Below are 20,074 nucleotides of genomic sequence, written 5' to 3' on the forward strand. Positions count from 1 at the left end.
GTGTTTGCTGAAATGGCTGCTAACTGGCCTCATTAGCTGCCTTGGCACTTCACTTCACAACAGACATGAACTGTTGATGTTCAAAATGGCAGGCGCCACTGAGAACTTTCCAGATAAAGTGTTAATAGAACAGGACTATATTCAGCTTATTATTCCAGCAGCTAGTGCCACATTTCCACCATAGTGTCAGTGCAGTAATTGACCATGGAGTGGTGGAGTTCCTCTTTTTACACTGAGGCCCCTGAGGATTTGACCTTGAGATCAGTGTCCTTGTATGTGGAAGGGGTAAGAGTGTGGATGTTAGGGAGGGGGCTCATAGTGTCCCAAAATAGACAAGAATACACCCCCACATCAATGCCAAAGGCCAGCATTCCTGAAAGAGAGCTTTGCTGTTAGAGAGGTCTATTGTTAAAGACATAGAGCCCAGCTACACTGAACTGAATGTTGAAATGATGTGGCAAAACAATGAGTAAAAAACATCTTTGCCAAAAAAAAAGGGGGGGGGGGGAAATGGAAAGTGTTATATTCATGACTGAGCTTGTCCAAACACAGAGAAACACATTTGTTTAACAACATGAGCATACTCACCCTCTTAATACGGTTCCTGTGTGTTCCTGTGTAGATCGTATCTCAGAGCTATTTAGCAGAGTAAACAGAAATGCTGCAACTGATCTTTGTTGATGGCACCACAGCTATCTCTTGGCAAAGAGTGAAGTGTTACATTGATGACTGAAACTTTCTTGAGCATAAGTTAGATATAGAAGGCCTGTCTAGAGCTATTCTGGGACCTAGAGCACTTCAGAAGAGTGGAGTCTGTGTTATGTACAGACTCACTTGTTGTCTGGTTAAAAAAGGTCAATGCGTTGATAAAAAAAAAAGTGAGACGCTGAGTCCCGGCAGTTGAAAAACTGCAAATATTGACCATTAAAAACATATATTTTATACTTTGAAATTTACCAGATATGTGTGCAGGGTATGAACAGTTTCACATTTGTTGGTTCATTACTTTCCAAAAGGGATATTACAGACTACATCATCGGATCGGGAATACGTTCAAACTATTCAAGGATCAAGGGAAGGCTATTTCTTTTGACAGTGTTTATGGACATGCTTGATCTATTACTTTATTGATCAAAATGTTGGCTGATCTCATTGAATGAAATAAAGAGAGAGTTTTGGATCACCCAGTCAAAACTGGGATTCCTGGAATCAACTGTGGGATTGCAGTTGGGTCACAGTTGTTTTAGATCATCGTGCACCAAATGCCAGCAGGCTTAGACACTGAAGCGGAGGCAGGCTGAGATTTACAAGCCTACATACAGGCACTGAACTGACTAGAATATTATATGCAAACGTTCAGTTTAATCAAAAGATGCTGTTAATTCATCACTCGGTCTAAGTGGTAACAGAACAATAAAAGATGCTTTCCATTGTTTCAGTAACAACTCAAAGCTAGAACAACACTATCAATTAAAATCCTCCCCCAGACAATACTGAGGCATCCCCTTGCATCATGACTCTACTCCATCATCATTTGAACTTTTTGTCGTTGGCTAATCATTGTGCGATGCTTCTCAAAACCTTGCAGCAACTGTGTAGACTTAGGTCATCAGATCATCCAACAGAAGACATGGAAGCATGTTCAGCAGATGCCAGCTAATGCCTCAGTTATTCTGTAATCTCACTCATTGCCCCATCTAGCTTAGCACTAGCACACACAGACAGAAGTGACACTGGCCAGTCGGTCTTTTAGCTATGGGGTTATGGCGAGAGGACCCTGCGGTTACCCCTGTGGTTCCAGACAATGGACTGTCTTTCATTGTGTTAAGTCACGGCCTTTGGCCCTGTTAAGAGTTCCAGTACCCTCAGCTGTCTTTCTATTTCCAGCGTGTTGAGGCATACCTCTACCCCTTCATTTCATCTGCTGCCACAGGCACGTGGCTTTATCTAAACCAACGCAGACAACCAGTCGCACTCTTGGATATCACTAAAACCCTTGTTTCAGTCCATTATTTAGTGAGGATACGCATCAGTTTTCTAGCACAAACACAATTTGAACCAGTCAAGGTTTGTGGAGATTGCTGTTTTGGATTCTTTGTGGTTTTGTGCATCAGCTTAGTGGAAAAGGGTATTTTTACTGACCTTGTTTGATCTCTTTGTCAGAGAGTAGTTAGCATCATTTTCCACAATGATAAGCCCAGAGAATATGTTCACCTCATCTGTTGTGTCATCTACCAATGTGCAACACACAGATGACCTTAATTCTGTGGACCCTTTGGGGCCTTTAACCAGGGGTTATACTGTCTACACATGGCCTACTGCAGCGATTTTCTGAATATTTAGATATTAAAGCCTTAGGACAGAGTTACATTCCAGCAGGCCAGTGTTAGGCCTTAAAATGACATGGAATGCGGGGGGTTCACCCAACTCCTAAGACAGTTTATTCTTCCCCCACCCTCCTGCTGCTCCATGCTCTCAGGGGACCTTGGCACCTGTCTCCCACGGCAACTGCTCAAATACAGACAAACAGCCGATCCTGGATACGGCTGGCTCACACCATGCCTCTGTTTAGGGTTCAAAACCAGCCAGGGATCTGAAAGCCTCTCGGTTAACCATGGTTTGACTTTGATGACTACTGGCTCAGATCATTTTGTTTCACTGACTTATTCTGCGCATGTAAATCTACACTCTAAGTCAGTGTCTGATCTTTTGTCGCACATGTGGAGTGATATGTGTTTAATACGAATGCACAATGGGGTTTTCTTCAGATAAGACATATACGCATTGCCTACTCCAGCAATTTCTATAATACAGTTAAACAGTAGTAATCTGTCAAAGCCTCGTTATTACCCATTTTTTCAGCCGATCAAATATGCTTCATGTAAGCTCTACCTTAAGACTCACCGTTTATTGCATTTGGGTTTATGTTGGATTGTTTGCTTGTTGTGTTTGGTACGTTGGTATATATTTAGGTTTAGATTCACAAACCTTAATATGAATCATGGATCAAATCCTTTCATATATATATTTTTCCTTTTTATGACTTTCAAAATTAAATTTATTTTTATGAGGAAATGAATGAATATAGCCCTTAAAAGGTGAAGAACAAACGCTAACTGAAATATGTCCCTATTCATTATGTCACCGGTGAGCAAGAGGGCACCAAAGTCCTGACCTATTGCCAATCAATATCTAGGAAAAGCCTGTGGGTTGCCAAAATCCATCCTGCCAGACCTGAAAACCAGAAGAGGGTTCCTGAGCTGAAAGTGACAGGAGGGGCATTTGGAGAAGAGTCCTCGGCCTGTACAAGCTCCAACATTGTGGGCTAATAGTGTGATCCGCAAGGCATCCTGAGAAGTGCTACCTCCTGGCAGGGTGCCAGCCACTTGAGCTGCGTCACTCAGACCCATCTGTCCCTACTGTTAACGCTGGCATAAGATAGACCCTCTTGAAAGTGTAAACCTACATAAGAGATGTTCTGTGTCAAATGGAATAAGTCTCAACAAATTAACAACTCCATGCCAGCATAATTTCAGTTGGAAAACTCAAGTCTACAACTAAGTCTTGCAAGTGATGCCTAAGAGTTAATGCTTTAGTTTTGTAGACTGAGTGCCCACATCTTTGCTCCTTTATGTTATTTTTCCTCCATTTAGTTTAAAAAATATAAGCAAATGCTCATCTTAATCAATTATCAGAGAAAGAGAGGGAAAGAGAGAAAGAGAGAGTTAGTGAGTGTATTCTGTTGCCCTCTGCTGGGCCTCATCTGACCTACTGTCATCCAGATCTAGCTGAGAGTCTCCAGTCACAGAAAGACAAACAAACACAAATGGTTTGTTTCATCATTCCTGCAAGTTAAGTGAAAGAAAAAGAAGAAGAGGAAGAAGAAGAAGGGGAAGAAGAAGAAGAAGAAGAAGAAGAAGAAGAAGAAGAAGAAGAAGAAGATGAAGAAGAAGATTAAACAATAAAAGTTCAAATGTGTCAGGTCAGAAAGTTGGCTAGGGGACAGTAGACTGGCTTGCAATATTTTACACATAGGTAGAGATGCAATGATTTAAAAGCCATGATACAGAAGTGAACAACCTAAAACATAGAATTTTACTTGGCACAGAAACATGATCATTAGGGAGGAGACAGAACAAGAAGGGGTGAACTGATTGAACAATTTATTTGCTGTCACCTTTTCATTGAAAGATCATTTTTATTGTCTTTATTGCCTTGTCTCAACCACTTTTAATTTATTTGCTAAAGACACTGGGAATTATACAGTTAATCAAAAAATGGTTTCTAATACCGTAGATACTGTAAATCTGTCATTTTTGTCATTGTCATTGGCCCATAACTCCAGTCTAGTTGTTTGATCCATTTATAGTGTCTCTTTTTTACGGTTTTAAGATGTTTAAGGTCTTTTAAAGGGTTAAGGTAAAGTCAGGGCCAGGATGAGAAGCAGGACGTCTGTGATGTCACTGGCCCTGGATAAACATTTTTAATTCTCTTTTTGCCAACTCATGGCTCCAGAAAAAGGCTCCAAACAGCTGGTCAGGAACCACAAGTCTGAGACAGCAGTTTTGGCTCTTCTCTGTTGTACTTCTGTACTGTTCTGTACAGCTGCACTGTTGTCTTTCAACTCAGTAGCTATACCTAACATCCACCAGCAGGGGGATCCTTGTTCTTTCCTGAACGCCATAGTAGTTGTGGGTAAAAGGGTATTTATACATTATACCAAAAAAGCTGATATGGCATCATGAACATACATCATTGAAGATGATTTGCAGCCAGTGTCGACAACAATAATAATTGTTTGTGTTGTTTTGATTTTTGCACCTCTAGATCAGCGTTTTTATTTCATTTTTTTAATGTACTGCTGTCTTTAACAACTGTGATTTAAGGAATATACTGTGACTGTACTTTGCATTGTTTATAAACTTTGCATGGTTTGATGTAGGCATAGGGGCTACAGAAAGTGTTTGTGGTGTAATCGCCTATTCTCATATTATGAGATTTCTATAGACAAATGTGTTTCAGAGTCCAAGTAAATATTTTTTTTCAAAGTATTGTCCGTGAGTTCACACACCAGTATTGTGTCAAACATGACCAGGTAGACTGAGAAAACCCTTTTCATATGTGTGAATGTAGTGTAAATGACAAAGTCCCTGCACATGAGGGACCACATGCAACTTTCGCACTCTCTAATGGAGTCTGTTTATGAGCCCTCTCTTTCCCGCCCAGCACTCAGGCAGCCTGGCTGAGAGTGTTTATACAATACTTGGCTTCCAGCCCCGATAAAAATCCTATATTTAGAGTTTTATTTAAACATCCACGCTGTTGTAATTTTGTTTTCCCTCGCAGTAAAATCCTGCAGTCATCATCGCTGGCTCGTATCTCCGTGATGCAGTGTAAACTGCACCTCAGCACACTAGCTGAGATATTTAACCGCAGGTTAACAGTCAGCAGTGAAAACGAGAAAATGGCGTATCATTGATTAGATCTTTCAAAAATAAAACAACAACAAAAAAAAACCTCTCACTGACTAATGTTTCTTTTTTTTCCCCTCTCAAAGGATTTTCTCTGTGTGACGTTCGGACAGGAAGGGGTTATCTGAAAGGAAGTGGAAGTGCTCCTGCCTCCCTATCCTGTAGCTGAAATTCTGTGAGGCAGGAACCCTCTCCACCCCTTCACCCTCCTCCTCGCGCTCCCACCGGAGGGCATGGTTGCCCGCTTATGTTTGGGTAATCTTCATCTACCCTGACCTGCTGGCCCACTATTGGCGCCAGCAGTCTATGTGCCTCTCTCTCTCTCTCCACCCCAAGTACACCCCCGACTAATTCATACCAGCTGTTGCAAGGTGCCTCAGCCGCCCCCATCTAGTCCCTACACTTGCCATTTCCCTTACTAAAACACTGCCCATCCAGGAAAAGTCTGCTAGACTCTCAGCTGCCTTCAGTTTCCTCTTGCTCTTTCAATGGGACACATTCCATTATGACCTCATGATATGTGTTTACTGTGAAGAAAGATGTTCTCTGTATATACATGTGCACTGTCGGGAGAGTTTAATTAAGTTTTTTTTTTAAGCCAGAACATAAATTGGGTGAATGGGAATGGCAAAACATAATTTCCACATGGGATAATTAGAGTATGACACACACACACCCATTGCTGAATGTACATTATATTTTACAGTTTTAACTGAAAGACTGCACAGTCACGTAAAATGTATGTAATGTTACAATGTATATGGTTTCTTAATGTTCTTTCTCTTTCTTTCCCTCTCGCTTTCTCTCTCTCTCTCGCTTTCTCTCTCCCTCTCTCTCTCTCTCTCACACACACACACACGCTCATTTACACACTTATTTACACACAGAGACATTCACTGAGAGTGCTGTCTCTGTATTGGAATCACATGAAGAGCATGAGTGGAGGACTGAATGGGCAGATGATAGAGAAAACCCTGTTCCCTCCACTGTGGATGAGAGCAAAGGAATGTAGGATTATGAGGGGTGAGAAACTCCAATAAACACCCAGATCTGCCCCTTTGTACATGGACAAAGTTTAAGACAAATGAATGCAATTTGCTTGACTTAATACATCTGTGTTGTATATTTATCTGTGTCTGATAGCACACACAGTAAGTGGATACACCTCAGAGATATGTTTAAAAGTAAAGTACTGAGAAATGTGGGGCACATTTGGCTTTCAGATAACCCCTCAGGAAAGGTGCCTCTTTGTCTGTTTTTGCAGAACTGTTCTAAATGACCAAATGACCATGGGGACCACAGAGCGTTTGATCTCTCCCCACCAGTGTGTGTGCGTGTGTGTGCGTGTGTGTGTGTGCGTGTGTGTGCGCGTGTGTGTGCGTGTGTGTGTGTGCGTGTGTGTGTGTGTGCGTGTGTGTGTGTGCGCGTGTGCGTGTGCGTGTGCGCATGTGTGTGTGTGTGTGTGCGCGCGCGTGCATTTGTGTGTGTGTGCATGTGTGTGTGAGTGTGTGAGTGTGTGTGTGCGTGTGTGTGTGCATGAGTGTGTGTGTGTTTTAGGAGTTAGACACAGAGTGGATGTGAACTGTGGCCTGATGCTGGTGGAGCTCAAATGGAGGTCAGGTTGCTCAGGGATTTCCTGTCTTGGCTCTCTGATGTCTCCCTCTTTCTCTTCATCTCTCTTTTATTCCTTTCCACTCTCTGATTTTTTGCATTGTTTCATACCTAACTGTGTGTTCTGTTGCTCAGTTTACATGAATCTCCAGTTTTCAGAGCTGTACATATGAAATACATTGTTGCCAAGGTAATCTTAAAATTAAACAAACAAATTAATGGTCTTGTCAGATAAGTGAATATTTTATTCCGTAGAACTTAAAATGTGTGAAATAAATGGAATAAACATGGAACTAACTTAAAAACTACATGTTGTTTGAAGATTGCTGTTCAAGTAAGCACCTTTTTTATTACTGTTTGTTTCTCAAATTCACATATTACTGTTTCTGTTGCTGATTGTCATTCGTGTGTTACCTCATGATTGCTGTGAAAGTTGCAAAAAAAACCTCTCCACCTAACTGAACACAACACATTTCACACTACACCACAGCACTCCTGCATCCTAAAGTAAGAATGCTTCCCACAGCTGATGTTGCACAGGTGATTGTTTCAGACAGCCATCACTGGGCTTGAAAAGACAGGTGTTTCAGCATTTGCTTCCATAGACCTATTGTGGTGGTGTGAGCAGTCAGACCTGGCATTTGGGGGAGGGGGGGGCAGGGGGAGGGGGTGTTACTGTTAGCAGTCCTTCACTCATGTGTGACCAAAGCCCTTGTCTGTGAAACTTTGATCCAAGGTGCGAATGTCCACACTTGAGAACAAGTGTTAGTCATTTAGTGGTGCAGTGAGAGCAGGATGCTTTTGATGGAGCTTTGCATTAAGGTGGTGTTGTGAAAGGCTGGGCAGTTATCTTGGTGCTGTTAAATGCAGCCAAAGAGGAAGAACTCAAGTTGTTTGGGAGCCTGAGAATGGCTGTTCTTAATATAGTCTTTTACATCTGGGCTGGTAAACAAGGCGCTGTTAGGTTTGGTCCTTCCTCATAGATGGTTACATTTCTATATAAAGGTCAAGGGTTTGTCTCTTTTCAGACAACTGTGTTTGTTCTATGTCCTAAATCCATACATGAGCATGGAAAATAACAGAGTCCTAGAAACAGAATTCTCCTTTTCATGGTTCGATTTCATGGGCCACCAACAGCATCTCAATTTGACGTCAAGGACTTCGGGACATTTGGTGCTCGGTTTTAGACAATGGTGCTGTCTTTACTGACATAATTGTAATACAGTAAATCTATTAATCTATCTCAGAAGTGTTTTTACTCTTCAGAGACTTTAAGGGAGACTTTCTTGTGTGTTTTCACATGCTCCATTGCATTCTTTACATTTCAGGCTAACTTCCCATATCCTAAAGCTGAACTGGATGGCAAATCTTTCAACATTTTTCTTGGGTAGAGAAAACAACAAGCTGCAGGATAATCACTTCAGCATGTGTGTTGTAAAGAGGGGCTGAAAGTGGAGAAAGAGAAGAAAAGGGGTGTATAGCTTCCTGTGTGTGTTTGTGTGAGTACCCCTTAGTAGGTTTGGAACAGTTTCATCTCATTTCCTGTCTGAAATCCATGCCATTAATAAATAACACCCCCCCTCTCTTTCTCATAATATGTTAGTTTAAGATTCTAGGTTGTCAGACACTTACGAACAACAGGATGACAGGATCAGATTGGTCTTTTTCTTTGGATTAGAAATAAACTACAGACAAGAGTGACTGAAAGGTTGGAAATTGCTTCGTGTCAAAATATGGTTGCAGCCTTGGCCTCTGTAGAAGAAAAGAATTTGTGGGTATCGCAGAAAAGAGCAAGGTGTGAAGTTCAGAGACAGCACTTAACGGCTGTGTGTCTGAGTGTTTGTTGGCCTTTTTTACTTAAAATGGAGACACAGACACAGGCCACTTGTATTTAGTAGACTCATGTGCCTTGCAGAGGTCCTTAGAGTTTCTGTAGCGAACAAGAGCATCATTGATTTGTGTCCTCAGCTTTTAATAAGTAGCCATGACTTCTTTACATTCCACTCATGTTCTCATTTTCCCACATAACCCACCCAGTATGTTCATATTGTGCCTTACTACACCATCTCTCTCTCTCTCTCTCTCTCTCTCTCTCTCTCTCTCCCAGAAAACTCTAAACAAAAGTTCTCAAGTCAATGACAAGAGGGGATTTTAGTGTCAAAGGGTCAGGGCTGAGAAGAATTTCATTGATGTTTGTGTCAGTAAAAGTTTGACACTTGTCCATCTGGATTTGGTCCTGTGAACTGTGACACTCCACTGTCTCTGCTTAGGCACACATGCGTAGGGGGAAAACCCTGGGTAAAGGCAGGGAGTTAGCACAGGATACAAGCCAGTGTGGTCAGGAACACGTTATGACCCACAGGGCAGAACCTAAAATTGGACAACATCCTCCATGTGCCTCACTTCCTTTCAGTTCCAGTATATCAGCCAACACCTACATTCATGTGTACAGTCAGCGACATTTTTTTTTTTCACTTCTGACGACTACTTCTGTTTCACAAAAGAAGAACCTCTACATCTGATTGAGCAATAACCATTTATCATCAATCATGTATATCAGCAGTTTGTAATTTCTTACCAAAAAACAATGATTGTAATAATGTGTGGTGAAATACCACTGATAGTAATAATTTCAGAGTCTTTCATGATCCTTCTTTCACTAGATATTATCTCTACTGATTGGGAGCTGTTTGCGTGATGAGCATAATATGGATTTGAGCTGAGTCTTGAGACATGTTGGGGAAGTAACTGTACAGAAAGTGAATGGTGCACACATAGAGGGAGGGGCTTTTTTTTCACAAGTATGGTTTATTAGGATCACTTTGCTGCAGCGTGCTTCCTGCCCTGAATTTACATGGTTTATTTTTCCCAGCATATCCCCCCCTTCCCTCCCTCCCCATCCAGCCGCAGTCTCAGTGTGAGGCAATGTCAAAGAGAGAGAGAGAGAGAGAGGGAGAGCAGAGGCGCCATGCATCCTCACACGACTCCCCCTCTCTGAGCTTCTCACTGGCACCGAGTCCACAGCAACACATGTCTCTGATCAAGTGTAGCCTGCGTCATTGGTTAGTAAACTCACTGCTCCAGGAAAACCAACAGAGAGCACATTCATCCCAGGCAACCCTGTGACTGAGTGTGTGATTCATTATTCTGTAATAAGGCCTCTCCATTCCCCCAGCACCACTCCCCGACGGCCCTCTAGGCTAGTCCGCAGCCATCAGAGAGAACTCATGAAGCTTCATTACTGTTGTTTATTGTTTTGCTAAAATGTGATTATACATGGGAGACTCAAAGACAGAGAGAATATATAGCCTGTTCTCAGGAACCGGAGTGATGAGTTTGAATTCGCTCCTTGACAGACAGAGCTGAAGACGAGTGTGCAAAATGTTACGATGATGTGGCAACGTCGCCTGCCTTGAGAGGACACGGCTCATATCCCACAGAACATGATCTAACACACACCTACCTCTGTCATTTTGGTGATTTGTTTACGTGCACGAAGGAATCTTGTCAAATCCAGTTCATCTTAAATGCGGGTCCTGAAATGTGTCACCGAAGTGGAGCGACTGTTAGGGATAATACAGAAAGTTCAAAGATGCTTTGTCACTATATTTAGTCACACGAGTTGGTCTTGGAGAAGAGCAGTGAACAATTGTAACTGTGAAGAAGAGCGGTGTGTGTTTAATATAGACAGTAATGGCAGCCACGAAGCGTACCCCCCAGGCTCTATGTGTCACGGTTGCAGGACAAGTCATGTTTATAGGAGCCTGACAGCTTCTTCCTGTATCCCAGGCCCTGAGCCCTGGCGGCTCTCCCCCCTGGCTGACTGGGAGAGCGGGCGTGGGAGGGAGACAGTGTTGGGGGATGGGATGCTGCTGGAGAACGGAGCACTTCAGCCCACTTGTTCTCTCTCTGCTAAGCAGGCCAATGTAAACTCCCATTTCCTGCCTGGGACACTGGCTGTCTCTAAGGGAGAGAGATGATCCTCCCGAGAAGTGAGGCAAGACTTGCATTGAGGCAAAAAAAAAAAAAAACACATCTCACAATCAATGTATACTTATATATATACATAAATAGCCATGAGGAACAAGAAGAGGGCCAGGGATAGAGAGACAGTCTTAGAAGCACACACAGGCCCGGAGAGAGAGAGTTGGAATGTTAAACACATGCTTTATGGCATGAGCAGCAGCCACTTATGGTAAATTACAGTGAACGTTCTGGCACTTGGGAACACACAGCGGGGAGGAGTTCTCCGATTTCAGAGCCAGGCATCTTATTATCGCCAAGGAATGAGTGTGAGAGCGCATATTTAGTTTTCATTTCTCAGCAAAGAGAGAAATATGCGCTTCTAAATTTTGCTGCGGGTAACATTACAGTGAGGTTTTTCAGAGCTGGGAGCTTACTAACATGTTAGCACAACATAAGCCTTCAAGGTTTTTTTTTTTTTTTTTTTTATCACAGTTAGTCTGGAATTTGGCTGTTACTTGAATACCAACAGACTTCAAGACTTAAGTCTCAAATATATATATATTTTTTTTCTGACTCCTTAGAAAGCCTATTCAGATTTCCTTAGGTTACTCAATACAACTTGGCATGTACTGTCATCCAATTCATTCAGCAGCCTCACCCTTGCCTCTGGGCACGCTACGAATCTACCACATGTAACTGTTCTGCTTCCATTTGACACAGCTGTTTTCTGCTTTTTATTGGAGATGTTGAAGGAGTGGATCCTGTCTCAGCTGCAGAGCACTGAAAGCATTAGGCCTAGTCTGATTACATCACTAAACTCAGTACGTGGGCCAAGGTTCTTAGAGCCCCTTCTCCTCACTATCCCACACCCCTCAAGCGTTGTAAAATCTTTCCACCAGTAATTCCTGTGCCAGCAATTTCCACATGTATGCCTGTGATGATGTACTTATTAAACTGCAGATATCTTGATAACAATGAGGGGAAAATAACTGAATCTGTGTAAAAGTTTGTGGTTTGAATACTATATATGGAGCAGACAGGGGGAAGGAGGGTTTACCTCATTCGGTACTTCATTTGCTCAGGGCTTCTTGGGTCTTAAACACTCAGGAGGCTATGGGAACTTCAGCTAGTCTGACAGGCTCTGACTCACCGTCTGGCCCCTGCTGTTCAGCTCTCAGATACATACCTAGATTTGACTTTGCCAACAGGTCTGCAGTTCCCCTAGAGCACTTTAGATTTGCTCTCAAACCCTCATGAAAATATATACAAAAAATTCCATTTGCTTGCCCACGAGCGATTTGTCTTCGAAGATCTGCTCTACTTTGCATGGAGTGAACGTTAGGAACATTCGTATGAATTTTATCGTTTATATATTATCTACCAAACCATCTTGATACAACGTAAAAAAAAAAAGCCTAATTTATTCAACGTTCATGTGAAAGGGATCGACCTGATCGCACATGCATGCTATTCACACAGACAGACGTGGGATGGAGTGGCAGGCGGTTGTTAGTCAGCTGCGCTGTTTACTCAGAGTGAGTGGGAAGAGTGTATGACAGGTGCTGCGGTGGAGCAGGTGCATGCAGTTGTCCCTGTGCTGTCACTCAGTGTATTCACCTGCTCACCTGCCACCAAACAAACAGAAGTCACAAACAGACGCCTTTCAACTGAGAACAAGTAAAGAACGCATCCATTCATCAGAGATGTGATACATCTACCTATTCATCCAGAAACAGCTTCATTATTTAGACGTTTCCAGAGGAGCGAATGTTTTTTTTTTTGTATTCATTTAAATAAAAAGAAAATAAAAGCTATCTGTGTCGACTTTGGAAGAAAGAAAACATCTGTCTTGTTTAAAGAATTTGTTACCCAATTGACCATATGCTAATATAATTAACTGACAAAGCACCAGAGATAAAAGACATCAATAACAAAAGACAAATGCTTTTTTAAAAACATAAATTACTTTATTGAATGCAAATTTAAGACTGTACATTCAGAAAGAGTTGAAATATCATAAAATCTAGAGATTGCACTGCACTTGGTAACAAAATGGATGGAAAACACAGAATCTCTCACTGATTGTCTTTGGTCTGGTACATAGGACAGGCACTTCATTTTCACCTGCTCTCTGATATCATAATTTGGTCTCTTTGGTAGAATCAGTCAGGAATGAGACTGGACAGAATATTCAAGAATTTTCCTTTAGAGAGGCCTCTGGTCCTCACCAAATTAATATCTTCCTGCTAAAGGCTAATACTGCAATGTATTGTTATTATAACCAAAAACAAATGAGGTATTTACGCAAACTCTTTAATACCTGTATATTTTATAGAAATGGCTTTCATTTAAAACATCCTATCAACTTATCTTTTGCATTTAAAAAAATGGCACAAGATTAACACTTGCTGGAAAATTGAATTGTATTTAAAAAATAAAAGTTAATCACTGACAACAGGAAGACTATAATTCACATACAAAACAAACTGAGCCCTGCACAATAATTAAGATCTGGGTGCTTAAAAAAGATTTAAAAATCTCATTCAAACCAACTATTAAACAGGATACACTGACTTCATTTTCCTTTATCCATTAATCCTCTCCATGTATTCTCAGGAAAAGGGATGTATGTCACCTGTTATCATGGCAGTGAAGGTCAGGGCCAGCGCACCTGTTAGCATACTGCCTCCGCAACACAGTACAGAGCACAGCTGTCTTTCCACGTATATGTGTGTGTGTGTGTGTGTGTGTGTGTGTGTGCGTGCATGTGCGTGTGTGTGTGTGTGACATGCTGAGAGACGTACCCAGGCTATGTGTCCAACCCTCCCCCCACCTGATGGCAGCTGTCTCTGGGCCAAAATCCCAAGTTGCCTGGCACTAAGACACATTCATGGACAACTGTAATGAATAGTAGACCTGCAGCACCACCCCTCCACATTTCCTTTATTTGTGTCCTGAAGGGGAGGCCAAAAAAAATGGATTGGGAATGTGTAGCCCGTCCACCATTTAAAGTTTAAAAAGTCTGAAATGTTTGACTTATGGACCTCTCTTGTCACCCAGGCTGTGTTGCGTCTACTCGTGATTACTGTGGAGCGACACAAGGAGAATTTATTTTATCAGAAAAGCCAGCATGTCCTAAATAAACGCTTCTATCATTACGGAAACGTTGCTCTCCATACTTCAATGGAAAATGTAGCTCATAATGGTCTCCACTGCTGCGCTCTCTCATGCCGAGCTGCTGCTGCAGCAGCCTGCTGCGCTGTGTTTCTGGAGCAGGGACATGCGACTGAAGGTGCGGGAGCACGTGCCACACTGGTACTTCTTTACGTCTGCGTGTGTCTGCAGGTGCGCCCGCAAGTTCGAGCGATCGGCAAAAGCTCGGTTACAGTGCGGGCAAGAGAAAGGACGTTCTCCTGAAGAGATAAAAGCAAAGAGTTGTTCATCATTTCTTTCTGTTTCCACTGATCTTTAAAATGAAACAGGATATAAACATGAAAAAAATGAAATGGAAATAAAATGTCTTTACTTTGTCATGTTAGTATGGTGTGCTGGCATCAGTTTTGACACAGTGCTAAACATTTGTCTTTATAGAGGTTTTGTCGTGTTTTAGCTGAATTCACTGATGTCACATTGTATATCCCACAAGTTTTAAAATATAAATATGTTTTTTTTTTTAAACCCACTTAGTTATCTTTGATTCTGTAAAGCCATCTGACAAAACATTCAGTAAACTACAGTACTTAATAACTCCTTTCAGTCAGACTGATTGAATTAGCCACAAACTAATGTAAGGGGCACAAAACAAGTAAGTAGTCTGAAATAATGATAATAAGATTTGCTCCCTGTGCTTTTTGATCCCTTTATCACAATGCTATCCACATGCTGCTTCATGTGAATGCTACCGTGAAGATTACTCCCACTAAGCCATTGTTCACGATGCTGATAACACAATGAGTGATCAATGAAGAGAGCAATCAGTCAAGTCTCCTCACATGATTGTATCACTACGCAGAGTCTTAAACTAATCAGTTCTTACAGTGGCCTCTGACATCAGAGCTAATACCCTCAAGCCAGATCAGAGATCGTTACAATCTCTTTGACATGGCTAAGATACACAAATGTGCTAGAACATGGTATATTTAAAAATAATTTTGTTTTAATCACCAGATTCCATGGAAAAGTTATTCAGATGACTACATCTATCTCCATATGAGTAGCAATACCTGTGTGTGTGCGAATGTGCCCCCTCAGCAACCAAGGTCTGGAAAATGCCTTCCCACAGGTTGGACACACACAGGGTAATGTGTGTGAACGAATGTGCATCTTCAAAGCCCCCAAGCTGTTGTACTCTTTGGGACAGTGTTTACAAAAAAAGGCAGGGCGTGTTGCAGTGACAGGGGTTTCTCTCTTGTCCTCTCTGGGGCCTGCTCTGGTCTTGCTGCCGCGTCGTGGACGCTGTTGTTGGGGATGGTAGCTGTCTGTTGGCTCAGGACTGGGTGGGTCAGAGGTACGTCCTTCATCCTCTTCCCCACTGCTGCTACAACTCACACTGGATGGGGAACTGAGGTCCAGTGGCCCTGGGGTTGAAGAATGATTTTCTGGGGAGGCAGGAACATGAAGGGCAGGCAATAAACTCACATCCCAGACCAGTCCAGTTGTTAAACAGGTGACTGGAAAGCCACCATTGCCTGTTGGAAGTTCTGCTAGCGGGTATCTCTCAGGCAGGGTGTCTGCAAGTTAGGGTAAAGGACTGAATTAGAATAATATTACAGTAACAATGAATATCTGAGTACATGACATCATGTGTCAGCAGTTAACTCTGCGATTTCTCCAACTAAACTGTTAGTGAAAAACTTCAGCACATGCGCATCTCACATGAATGCATCTTAAATGTGTGCACGGGGTTGCTGAAGAATACGTGCACTGTCTGGTTGAAAAGGCATTTCATGGAAGAACGAGGCTCATCCTGTTTACGAACGTCTAAGACTTTTTCAGAACTGACAACTAAAATGATTCCAGTGGTTCAGTTTAACTTTTTTTCCCCCTCACTGGCTACGTGGCTGATCATGCAATGAACGTTTCGGCACTCGTTTTAGCTAAAAGTGAAACAATTCACTTGTTTCTAGACTTGGTGGAATATCAATTACTTTTTTTTTGTTTAATTTTTAAAAAATTGTTTCAGATTTGTAACTTACCATTCTGACATTCCAGTTCGCTATAATTCGGTCGTTTGTTGGTAAAATATTTTTTGACCAAGAAAGACCGAGGCATACTGATCTCTCTAGGTTATAGATTCCAGTAATGTCCAGAAGTAAATCCCGCAGATGAAAAGGTGAACTTGAATCTAATGTGAGGAGTCAAACTTCCTGAAGAAGTTAGAAAAAGTAATACTGCTACGTAAAAAAATGGTGAATGTGCTGGATATCTTAATTTTCGCAGAGTTAGTGCAGATCACAGTACCAAGCCTGTCTATAGACCAGAATTATTTGGGTAGACTGTGAAGGCTTCTCATTTAAAGTAGTATGACAGTGTATGTGGGAATACGACAGCTAAGACCCGCCCTGGGCACAGCCTACTGCAATCGATGTCGTCAGTGCTAAGTAGGCTAAATTACTCCGCAGTTAGATGAGTGATAGGTGTGAAGTGAGTCTTTCGCAAGTAATATACATCTGATATCCTATTGTTCAAAATTTATCCATACCTACAAAGATAATGTAAATTAGACTTCCAAATTCATCGCTGTCTTTCCAGGTCAAAGTAGGCTAGCGGCGTGCTGAAAAACTAAAACGACTGTCCATTCAGATGCATTGTTAGGGAGCCCTTGACGATGTTCCGTCGTCTGGTCAATTGAACAATAAAACAATGGGATGGGTTTTAGAATAATAAAGTAAAACGCTCATTCATGAGCCAACGTTTTTGTATTTATTCAGTTAACAGGTGCTCTTGCCAGTGACAATTTATGACAATTCTATTGGTGTGTTTTATGTAAAGTGACATTATACAGAATATCTACAATAAATTACAGTACGAACTCTATCTTAAGTATAAGAGATAACTTTCAGACTTGTCCTAATTCAGAATTTGTTTTGAGCGTGTTAAATATGCTCGAACTGTCCAGTAGGTGGCAGAATGTGCCCATGTTAGGTGATGTGTGCCCCGATAAAGGATGAGCGTTCACCTTTCGTCTACATTTACTGGCTCCAGTAAACTGCTTAGCTTGTTTTCTGAGGGTACATTTTGTTAGAGAGGAAGGCTTGACCGATGGAAATTATAGAGGAAATAATGTTATCTTATTATATAAGAGTGCCTACATCTTTACTGATATTTGCGGAACCATTGCCAGCTGTTCCTGAAATTAATTAAGCTGGCCTTGTGTGTTAATGTTCCTGCATGCTGGGGGTTACAATGACATTTCATAGTCTGTAGAGTTCACACAATCCCTCAGTGTAACATTTTTGAGCATCCAAATAAATTCTGACTGAACTGATAATGATTACATAAAAAATTCCCCTCATATCTACATAACAATTCTTTTGTGCATGTGGTTTGTTTTCCCAGTCTTACAAGCAGTAAGCCAGCAATTCTTCAGGATGATGGATGGACATCTCTTCTCCATATCGTCAACAATCCTTTGGGTTAGATGTCCTGGACATGAGTGTGAATAAAAATCATCTGTAGCTTTGTTTTTAGTGCAGTATCCTTGTGCTTTGGGTGGTAGCAAAAGCACACCTCTTTAATAAAATTCAAGGTTGTATCAGGTTTCTGTACAATGAAGAGAATTTTCAATTTTAATATTGGACAAACAAAAAGGACTGTATAAAATGAATAACAAAAGAACTGAAGTATACTGAAGTAATTTGCAAGCAACAGAAATTCCATTCTACTATTACAATGATCAGACAAATAACTCCTCTAAATGTACAAATGTACTTCAAAATGCAACAGATTTTCACCCTCAATCACTTAATCTATCACAACAAAGACATTTTTTCTGACGTTACAGGAAATATTTGGGGGGGGGGGGGGGGGGGTCCAAATCTCTCACCATTTTGGTAGGCCCTTAAAATCTCTGTTTGTTGATTGTACACTCTGTACAACTCTCTTCTCAATTCTCTGTAGAAATTGCTCAGTACACACTGTTGCAACTCACTGAATATTTGGCTTCATATCCCATATCCCATAAGATTAAGTCACATTTTATGAATTGCTGTGGTCTTTAAATATTCTTTGCCTCCCAAAGCTGTCTCACTGTGTATAAGGATGGTTAAGTCAAGCACATAAAACAATGTTGCTGTGGTTTTAAACACATTGATGGCCTAATGGTGGTAAGTGGTGTATTTGGGATATTTATTTTTGCAACAATCACTTATTTTGAAGGTCAGCTGCAATTTCTCTCCCTCCAGGACTTATTGGGCTTTCCCCATGATAATGGATAACAAATGGGTTTTATGTTTCTTTCGCCACAATTCTGCAAGACTGAAATGAACTTAGAATGACAATGGAAACATTATTTATTTATTTATGTGCTTACTTATTTACAATTTTATTCCTTGTATGGGAAACTATTGCAACTTTTGAGAAGAAACATACTACTCAAAAATATTTTCTCTGTGATTTTGTTTTCTAAAAATAAATATATAAACACATAACTATGACTTATCTTGTATGTATTTGCACTATGTATATTAAATTTATGTGGTACTATTTAAACATTGTCTACATAAAAAGAAATATAAGAACTTCAGATGTTAGGTGCACATTTCAGGATTTACTCATTAAATGATTCAATATTTGTCATAGTTCAATCTTAGTATTTTAGTTGTGAAATTAAGATAAGCAGGTGTTTGAACATACTTCCTGTGAATATAAAACGTAAATATTAAAGGGATGAAACCATGGCATCTGGAAAACAAGATGAAGAAATCAGAGAAGGGGAGACACCAGGCATATAGTGGCAGGAACTTAACATAAACAGCCACCAGTCTCGGGATATGAGAACGGAAATGCCCAGAGAAAATTAAAGTGATTAATTCAATTATAAGTGGAACGTAACACCAATAGTGAGGTGTAACAGGGTGGGAAAAAGACATGCACCAGGTAACTATTTCAGCCCTGTAGCGGACATTTTATTCAGTAGAACCAGGTTACATGCATACTTGTTAAAGGTCCGGGGGCGATTAGACCAGTGCAAGGGGTTTCAGGTATGGCTGTGCTCTGTGCAGGGGCAATCTGGGTCCCTGCCCCAGACTCTTGCTTTTATCCTGCAGTTAATGGGCTCCCATGAGTCACAGGTACTGCTCTTCATCGAGCACCCAGACATGCCTTCTTGATGTTTGTTGAAGACTTCTCCCCATGCACCTTTGTAAACTTTGTCTTACGCTGACATGGGGCTAGATAGCACAATGCTTTAATTCCATCGGTACATTGGCTCATAGATTCGCAGAACAAAGCCCCTCCGCTGTTGTTGTAAAAAACTCAAGGTGGTCATTTTCAGTCTATACAATATGCAGGCCCAAAGTCCCATAGGGGACTTTGCAATCCATCCACCCATCTTTCCATCTATCCCTCTCTTTGTTTCTCTCTTGGTTGGATGGCACAGTGGATAACACCTCCGTCTAGTATTGGTAGACTGGGGGTTTGATTCCATGCACAAGCACATTATTACGGGCAGCCCTGGTCTAAAGGTTGGAGAACCTGGCTTGTGATCGGAGGGTTGCCGGTTCGATTCCCAGGCCCAACATCCACAGGCTGTGTGCCCCTGAGCAAGGCACTTAACCCTAATGCTCCCTGGGCGCAGAGGAATGCTCCTGCGTCTGTTGTGTGTTCACTACTGGTGTGTTGGATGGGTTAAATGCGGAGACAAATTCACTGTTCACAGTGTGTTTGTGCAATCACAGAGACTTTACTTTACTCTCCCTCTCTGTGTAGAAATTCATATCTTATGTTGAAGCCAAAATGAAACAACAGGGAGTTATTTGAACTCATCCAGCACATTTCTCAGTGGCTTACTATGGTTGTTCACCTCT

At 41.4% G+C, this 20,074-nt stretch overlaps 1 protein-coding gene across 1 annotated transcript; it reads right to left on the reverse strand.

Annotated features, from left to right (window-relative positions):
* Positions 1 to 13,062: 13,062 nt before the first annotated feature.
* On the reverse strand, positions 13,063 to 16,478 carry snai1a (snail family zinc finger 1a). The gene is made up of 3 exons (XM_030777227.1): positions 16,244 to 16,478; positions 15,272 to 15,778; positions 13,063 to 14,461 (listed from the first exon to the last, which is right to left on the reverse strand). Exons 1-3 carry the CDS (start codon positions 16,317 to 16,319, stop codon positions 14,274 to 14,276), a joined length of 771 nt encoding a protein of 256 aa, XP_030633087.1. The 5' UTR covers positions 16,320 to 16,478; the 3' UTR covers positions 13,063 to 14,273.
* Positions 16,479 to 20,074: the final 3,596 nt, after the last annotated feature.

Source organism: Chanos chanos, chromosome 6 (genome assembly GCF_902362185.1).
Source record: "Chanos chanos chromosome 6, fChaCha1.1, whole genome shotgun sequence".
NCBI lineage: Eukaryota > Metazoa > Chordata > Actinopteri > Gonorynchiformes > Chanidae > Chanos > Chanos chanos.

Coding starts and splice junctions, on each gene's coding strand:
- snai1a (XM_030777227.1), bottom strand. CDS start 16,319: ATGCCTCGGTCTTTCTTGGTCAAAAAATATTTTACCAACAAACGACCG. Junction 15,779..16,243: donor CGAACTGGAATGTCAGAATG/GTAAGTTACAAA, acceptor CCTAACTTGCAG/ACACCCTGCCTGAGAGATAC. Junction 14,462..15,271: donor GCACATTCGCACACACACAG/GTATTGCTACTC, acceptor TTATCTCTTCAG/GAGAACGTCCTTTCTCTTGC.